General features: G+C 30.9%; 1 protein-coding gene across 1 annotated transcript; it reads left to right on the top strand.

Annotated features, from left to right (window-relative positions):
- The first annotated feature begins 3,476 nt into the window (after window positions 1–3,476).
- Window positions 3,477–8,238, top strand: LOC114185433 (phosphatidylinositol:ceramide inositolphosphotransferase 1-like). The gene is made up of 12 exons (XM_028073146.1): window positions 3,477–4,097; window positions 4,233–4,322; window positions 5,167–5,253; window positions 5,341–5,409; window positions 5,572–5,652; window positions 6,328–6,399; window positions 6,523–6,583; window positions 6,666–6,768; window positions 7,246–7,341; window positions 7,426–7,472; window positions 7,555–7,688; window positions 7,790–8,238. Exons 1-12 carry the CDS (start codon window positions 4,065–4,067, stop codon window positions 7,868–7,870), a joined length of 954 nt encoding a protein of 317 aa, XP_027928947.1. The 5' UTR covers window positions 3,477–4,064; the 3' UTR covers window positions 7,871–8,238.
- Window positions 8,239–8,913: the final 675 nt, after the last annotated feature.

Genomic DNA, 8,913 nt, shown 5'->3' with positions numbered 1-8,913 from the left:
AGTATTAATGAATCTACATACTCAAATTCAACATATTGAAATTGATCCAGATGCTCATAATCATCTTCATCATTATATGCTAAATGAATACATATACAATAAATAGTACTTTCCTTGTCCCTATATATAAGCTCCGTTGGATTTGTTTGAATTAAAGAACAAAAATGAGGTAATAAATTACTAAATAAATAAATAATGTGATTGTTTGAATTGAAAGAGAAAAAAATAAGTAAGAAGAAATACATGAAAATTTTGAAAAAAATGTGTGTACAAGTTAATTGATATATTAGCTTTTAAAAAATAGTTAAACAATACATTTATAAAAGATCAAATTATCTTTATTATTATAAATTATAAATAATTTATCTTTAATTAAACATTAAATTATAATTATATGTTTTATATTTTATTATTTTCCATTTAATCTTATTTTATTATATTATATAATATAATTACGACCAATATATATATATAGTAACATGTTCTATGGCATATGTCTAATTATTATTATAAGAAAATATCTTATTAATTGTCAATTTTAGTGTCCAACGTTAATCATGACTAGTTTAAATACTAATTTATAAAATAAAAAATTAATAATTACTATTGTGAATAAAAAATTATATTTGATTGTTAAATTTGTTACTAATTAATTAGATATTAATTTAGAAACAATTCACTTTATAACAAAAACCTTGATAGTTAATGTTTAATGACCAATTTTCTTTGGTAGCTAAAATCTTGATCGCTAAAATTTAGAAGCTAAATTAGAAATCAATTATAAATCCTTATTTATGATAGTGACTATTTTAGTAACTAATAATTTTTTATTTTGTAAATTGATATATAAATTGATCAATAAAATTAATCGTTAATGAGATATTTTTTTGTAGTGTTATAAGATGTTCGATTATAGTTATATTCCATCGTAAAATTTATGTATATTATATCAAATATCATGTTATTGTACGTGATTATAACCTTAAATAATAAGGAGATTCTGCAAATATTTTGAGTTATATAGTTATTTAACGTATATATTTTGATCACGCTTAAATTAAGGAAAAATTTATAGAAATTTATGAGTTCATTTACTTGATGTTCCAAAACAATAAAGCCATCATAATTTTTATCATAGTTGTACCTCTACAGTTTAAATAAACCATCAAGAACTAAGTAAACTCATATAAAAAAAGCAAAAAATAAAACAAGAAGGAAGCATTGCAAATCAAATTAAGTTCATTTAAAAGTTTTTAATAACAACTAGCGTACACACAAGTGTGATGTACCTTTGTGATGCATTTTTTAAATATATGTGATATTATATTAGTAGAGGATGATAATGTAATGTTATTAAGTTAATATATAAAATAAAATTATATTTATTAAAAATAAAGTAAAATATATCAGAAAATATGAGAAAATAACTATTGATAAATAGAGTACAAGAGAAGAGTAAAGATAGACAATTTTATAAAAAAATTTGTAAAAGTAACAATCAACTTTAAAAAATTTAATAAATAATTATATTTTAAGAATAAATTAGTATTTTGAGACGTGGACACAAAAATGAAATCTCTTTAGATATTATTATAGATTAATTATAATAAAATTCTAAAAACAAACACAATAAAATTAATTAATTTATTTTTATGAGAATTTTACTCATTATTCATTCTTACATATATTTTAGTATGTAAATAATAAACACACGAATGATCTGTTACCCAAATTATTTCTTATCAACACATTAATTCATTATGTAAAAGTAATAATTTACAAAATATTAGAATTACAAATTTAAAGCATTTGATTAGATTAACCAATCAACTTTTTAAACATGTATTGAATTATTTAGAAGTCTTATATTCAGAGACGGAAGGAATATATATATTGACAAGAATAGTAAGGTAAATATTGAAATATTGTAGTACAATCTCAGGGAACTCAAACGGAAGGTGGAAATGTCATCGGAAAAAGCGATGCCGGCGTTGATTTGAGAAAGTTCGCAGCTGTGAAGGAAGTGAGAGTCGACCAATTCAACGTATACTCGACGGTGTCGTTTTCGAGCAGAGGGAGATTTCTCACAACAATGTCAGACTACTTCGTCACAGGCTCGGAGTGGCGATGATCAAAAGAGTTGAAGATTTGTAGAGAGAGAGAGATTTATTAAGTTTTGTGAATGAAAGAGAAGGAATGCAAAAAATCAGAATGGAGGGATTCTGAAAAACATAAAGGGGAAAATGATATTTAACGCGATCCATAAAAAAACCCTATATTTACTAGGGGTTCTACCAAAACTTCCAAAACTTAACTACAGTATAAAAAACCTTTATTATGGAGAGGTTATTCTAACCCCATTTAAAAAACCTTCACTAAAATCAACATTTATTGTAATGATATATGTATTGACAATGAATAGTCAGGTAATTATTGAAATATTGTATCATCCCAAATATTCTTATTGAACTTAAATTAGATTATCCCATAAATATATATTAATGATGTAAATAATTTGTATACGGTTATACGATTATTATAATTAAATAAAAACATACTTATCCTAATTTTTAATTAATCAATATTAATTTTAATATGATTTTTCCTAATAACGGTGATTTTAAACTTGTGAAATTTGATGGAAGCCTATTTTTGAAAAATCACTGCGCAATTAAAAAAAAAATGACTGCGGAAGGAACATGAATTTTGCAGGCCGAAGCCGGAGGAGCAGAGAGAATGCACAACCACCCTTTCTTTTTTGTCCTCTAAATAATTTTTCCTATTAGCCACCACCAACCTAATCATTATTCCTATTTTTCAAACAAACAAAACAACAATAATAACCAAACCTCATTCAAATTTCATTATTCAAAATCCACCTTCCTTCTTGGGTTTGCCATCTTTTCCCCCATAGTTTTTCAAATTCTCTACTTTTATGTCTCTAACTAAAATTTGTATATATACTAATTATACTATAATATATTACATATAAAAATATACATTTTTAACTGTTTTTTTATAATTTGAATTCCTATTCTCACTACATTTTAATAATTTTAAATTTCTTATTATTCAATTGAAGAAGAAAAGAAAATATAAATTTGGAAAGTAATAATTTTTTATTGTTGGTACAAAAAATTGAGGTAGAAGAAATTTCCGATGGTGGAAGATTCTACCAAGGTTTTATTTGTCTGTCTCTCTTTCCTAGTAACAGTACCCAACAGGAGATAGAAAGAGAAACATGTGTGTTGGTGGCGTCAAACCATGTATCCAATCTATCCATTCCAACATCGTGTATCTATCTGTCTATTTCTCGCTCCTCATCATCTTCCCTTCTTTTTCGTTTTCCTATTCAAAATCAAAATTCTAATAGAAAAATCAACCCCTTTTTAAAATAGCGAACAATTTTCAAAAAAAAAAAAATTGTGAATATAGAAAAAAGCAACTTGCTTTATTTATATATATAAATATTGCTTGTTCTCCCTCTCTTCTCAACCGTCTCCTCGGCGTTCAACTCGCGTGCATTGCAGTCAGACCAAGCGAGAAAAGGAAGAGAATCGGAGAGAGAAAGTTGAGAGAGAAGAGGAGAGAGAGAGAGTCTTGAGAGAGAAAGCAAAGCCCAAATACCCCTTTTCGCCATTGTAATTCCCGTTCCCTTTCAGAGAACCCATTTGATTTTTTTGAATTTTCTGGGAACTGGGCGTTTTGTGATCATCATCTGGGTTCTCTCGATCTCCATCTTTTTTCTGGGTTTCGGTCTTTTCTCCTCAGATCCTCTCCTTGTTTTTGTTTTCTCCTTTCTTGAATCGGATTTTTGAAGACCCGTTGTGTTTGTCTCGCAATTCGGCCTCGTGGGTGTGTTTTTACAAAAGGAAGATTCAGTTTTTCATAGTTATAGAGTGGGAAAATAATTGATTCATATCTGGGTTTTATGCGATTGTTGGTTCATTTTCTGAGGGCAATGATGTTGACCTTAAATGTGTCGTTATGAAGTAATATGGAAGTGATCGTTCTACGGTTACAACACCATAAACAACAACAGCAACAAAAACAAGAGGAAGAACATGTCGTTTTACATTGGTCGCGAGGCTTCCAAGGTTGGTGATTTTGTTTTTGTGGACCGTTTTGTATTTAAGTACAACCTTTTTGTCATTCGCTTATGGTTCCTTTTATTCTTTATCTTCCCACTTTATTGTTGGTTTTAATTTATGTTCAAATGTTTCAACGTGCAGCTATGGAAGAGGATTTGCGCCGAGACAACCACCGAGATCAACCTCCTTGCGGAGAATTGGAAGTACCTTCTCGCCGGTATTGTTTTTCAGGTTAGTTTCCCCCCTATTCTGATCAATATTATGAATGGTTTAACTGTAGGTTACTCTTTTTACCCTTCGTGAAAGGAATGCAAAGGGGCTTTTGTATTTCTTTTTTGTGGATTGGAGATTCAAATATTTTTTTTACATGGGGTTGTGGTGGGAACTTTACTTGAACGCTACTAAAAGTTCTCCTTCATGTTGGTGTGGTTTAGTTACTTCGGGGAAATTGCTTGTTTTATGTTTTAGGAACCTGGTTTATTGTACTATTCTTTTTGCCGTTTAACCATTAAACGTTATTCTGTCAATGATTATCCTCTAGTGTCAAGAGGGATGGATATTTCAATGGGGAAAATTTCAAGAAACTGGTTACTCTGCTGCATTGTTTGTCATGTTCTGCAACTTTGAGGATTTGGCATTCAATGCATGCACAAAAATTGGATGAATTATTGCGTCCGAAATAAAATGCTGGTTGCTGACATAAGTAATGGGCTCTACTTATTTATTACATTTTAATTGCAAGTTTGCTCAAGATCATTTGGAGTTCTCTGTTTCCCAGAGGGTTTGATCTTTCGTTTCTCTCATTGAAAGAAAACCTTTAATATCTTTGCATGCAATTCTTGAAGGCAAATGTGTAGTAGAAATGCTCTATCAAGCATTATCTTTTCTCTTTTTAGTTGAGAAAAGGGAAAAGAAAAGAATGACAAACTTTTGTGCATATGTTTAGCGTTATGCATGATATTTTGTTTGTACAGTAGATTATTACTACATTTAATATTTTGCTATGTAATGTGACATACTTTAATTTCCTTATTTATGATTGTTTCATACTAAAAAAAAAACTGTTTCCCTACAGTACATTCACGGTTTGGCTGCACGAGGAGTTCATTATTTACACAGACCTGGCCCTACTCTACAGGATCTTGGATTCATCCTTCTTCCGGTTTGTAATTTTCATTCCCCTTTCTGTATCTAAAAATCTGTCTAACCTACGACTGCTTCTTAACTTTTAATCTTGGTGCTGTTGCAGGAGCTTGGGCAAGAAAAAGCTTACATTAGTGAAACACTGTTTACCTTTATTTTTTTATCCTTTGTCCTTGTAAGAATTCTCATCCCCTCTTTTAATTTACCTTCCCCCTTTATCTGCTTTCCTTCAGAACTATGGTTCAATTTTTTCCCCGTGAAATTATAGTCTGCAATTAGTGTCATAGTTTTTGTGAACTTGTAATAATGATATGCTCTACAACTTGTGATTTTGCAGTGGACATTTCATCCCTTTCTATTCAAGAGCAAAAAGATCTACACGGTTCTAATATGGTGCAGGGTTCTATGTTTCTTAGTTGTAAGTGTTTATCACGTGTTTAGCATTGTCTAATAATTTATAATCATTTAAACATTTTGCTTGATTGCTTTGGGTTAGAAAATTAGTTAGCATGTTGCCAACACAAAATGCAATCTTTGATGTCAACAAAGATAATACCGTTGATTAAAGTAATTGTATGATTTGGCAGTCTTATGTCTGGTTATGTTTCCATACGTATTAATGCAAAAGTGTGAGCATCATTACTGTTTGACGCTGGTTTCCTCTCTATACTTTTAGTAGTTTTTGACTTCCTGTAGATCTTTTCCGAAGTCTTTATATTCCAAACAATAGAAAAGCAGAAGACTTGTTGTGCTGTTGCATAATGTTTTTTTAACCCTTTAACTGTTTATGAACCTTACTGATAGATGGATATTTTCCATTATTTTGGAAGTAAATTAGGCTTAAAGCTTAAAATTTGAGCATTTTACGGCATGAAAGAGTTCATAAAAGAATATAAATGATTTGGGAATGTTCATTGCGATGATGAATGATCCGTTGTTAGCCTTACACATTCCCTCACCCTTTATATTGTCTAGCCAGCATAGTCAATTCGTTGGCCTTTTGATATTTTGAGTTGACTAAATAACCTATTGCATAATGATGTTATATAATAGTTTTTTATAAGCGTGGTTCCTTTATTTTTGTTAAATGCAGGTTTCCCAAGCTCTTCGCATAGTGACATTTTATGCTACTCAGCTTCCTGGTCCAAACTACCATTGTCGGGAGGTATATTTGTGAATGTGTACTTGTTTAGCAAACATCATATCACTTGTTTCTCTTTTCTTCCTATGTGACTGTTTCCTCTTTTTTTTCTTTAAATCTTTTAACTTGATACCGTGTATTTTGCAGGGTTCTAAACTTGCTACGCTGCCTCGCCCAGATAGTATCTTTGAAGTCCTCTTGATTAATTGTTAGTATACTATTGTACTGGAGTTATTTAGCTCTGATTCCTCTTTGGTTATTTTGGTGCTCATTTGGTTTTCATTGTGCAGTTCCACGTGGCGTGATATATGGATGTGGTGATTTGATATTTTCATCACACATGATCTTTACTCTTGTCTTTGTTCTTACATATCAAAAATATGGCACACGAAGGTAAATTGGTTCATGTTTCTTTTTATTTGGGTCTGACTCATTTTTGTGAACAATTACTTTTCCATTTCACTGCAGTAATGTTTTTTTTTTCTTTACTTTGGGTTGTTTCATTGTTTATGGGATAATCAACCTCCCTTAAGGTTTGTGCTTATCACACCGACACCCTTTCTTGGAGAAAAATTGCACCTAGTTCCCTTACTAGTATAATTGTTCACACTTACACTTGTTATTTTTGAAAAATAATACACCCCCCATATTTTTATGCAAACTATACAGTGTTCTTAAAAATAACAAAGCTCGGGAGGCAAGGGAAAATTTTGAATCAAGAAGGGTGAATGTGTCATTATCCTTAACCACAAGGAAGTCGGTGTAGTTGCCATTATTTATTTTAGAACTTGCCATAACTTATTACTGTCATGTTGTACTAGAATTAATTTTCAGTTATAACTTATTGTGCTTGTTGATGAACAACTACAGATGTATAAAACAGCTAGGGTGGACTCTTTCAGTGTGTCAGTCTCTTTTGATAATAGCATCACGCAAACATTACACAGTTGATGTAGTTGTTGCCTGGTGAGGAGCATTTTCTGAATAGCAAGGTTGAAATTTTGTGGTCCATGTACATTTTGGTTTAACGTTTTGATTGATCCTTGGCAGGTATACTGTTAATTTGGTGGTATTTTTTGTGGAGAAGAAATTACCAGGTTTGTGCATTTGGACATAATTACATTTGCTACTGTGAATTCAAAAGCTCTTTGCTTGTTATGCTAACTTGTTATTCCACAGAATTACCAGACCGGACAAATGCTGCAGCAACCTTGCTGCTACCATTAAGCACCAAGGACAATAAAGATGGGAGGACCAAAGAAGAGAACCACAAGTTGTTGAATGGGAATTCTGTTGTTGACCCTGCAGATTGGGTGTGTTGAATGTCTTCTATTTGTCCTTTTTTTTCATCTCTTTTGATGTGATGTCATTGTCTGTGATCTGGACATAACATGGTTTTTGTGACTTTACTCAGAGGCAGAGAACTCAAGCAAATGGTAAGATTCTGGAAGATGGCCATACAAACCATGCTGACACTGCAATGAATGGTGCATAGATATGTGAGCTTATGCTGCACAAAGTTGAGATCTGCTGCAAAACAACATGGCCTTTAGAAAGTTACAACCTACATATGACTAGATTTTGTTTGGTGGAAATATTGTTAGCTAATTTATGTTATTGTAACTGGGTTGTATGCTTTTTTTAACACCTTGCAGCCCTGATCCTGTCATTGTAAAATGATCTAGCATCAGCAGTGCTATAGAAAAAATTTTCCAATTCACGCTGCCCCATTTCTTAGTACCATGTATGTGCATATAGACAGTATATTTTTTTGGTGCACCAAGGCCATGGTGAAGAAAAATCAGTAAAATGTATCAAGTTTCTAAATTTCTGAATGTAAAAGAGATTTAATCCGATGTAAAACCCGACACTTGTACATTTTGTCGCTTGCTGACAAAAGGGTTGGTGGAGGAAATCTTGTGTCTTCATGGTACAATGTCATCCCACTGAAAATGCAAAACATGGCACATGGCGTGCATTCATTATTGAATCTAGAAAATGTCAAATTTAAATTAAATTCGCGCTGTTGAGACAATTATTATTCTTACCTAAATGTGAGGATGATGGATTCAAGTTAGGAACTTTTGTTTCTATTTTTTGTCGCTCTACTTAAAATGGGACATGGGTTATTTTTTTCTTGTTCTAAGTATTATTTCTTCTGTCGGACAGCGCCAAGGGTAAGGTAAGTTTTTGTTTAAAGGTCGAATTCGATAGGGAATGAAAATGTTAAAATTAACATTCTTGATAAAATTGACGGGGAATGTACGATAATAGGCTGTGTGTAAATAACTATTCATGCTAAGTTTATTGATTTTTAAAACAATTATTTTTATTATTAGTTGACAATCTAAATTTACCCTATCAGTGTAAAAAGTTAATAAACTTAGTAGTTTTTAACTTTGTATATATTTTATGAGTGTAAATTTACGTACTGCCTTAGTAGTTTTAAATTTTGTATATATGTGTTTGGAAAGAAAAAAGTTTCACATCTATAATTTTTATAACTTTATTTTTAAGAAAAATCACGTAAAGTTATTT

The sequence above is a fragment of the Vigna unguiculata genome, chromosome 5, assembly GCF_004118075.2.
Source record: "Vigna unguiculata cultivar IT97K-499-35 chromosome 5, ASM411807v1, whole genome shotgun sequence".
Classification (NCBI taxonomy): Eukaryota; Viridiplantae; Streptophyta; class Magnoliopsida; order Fabales; family Fabaceae; genus Vigna; species Vigna unguiculata.
The sequence above is the reverse complement of the archived record's forward strand: the minus strand, read 5'-3'. Positions and strand labels throughout refer to the sequence as shown.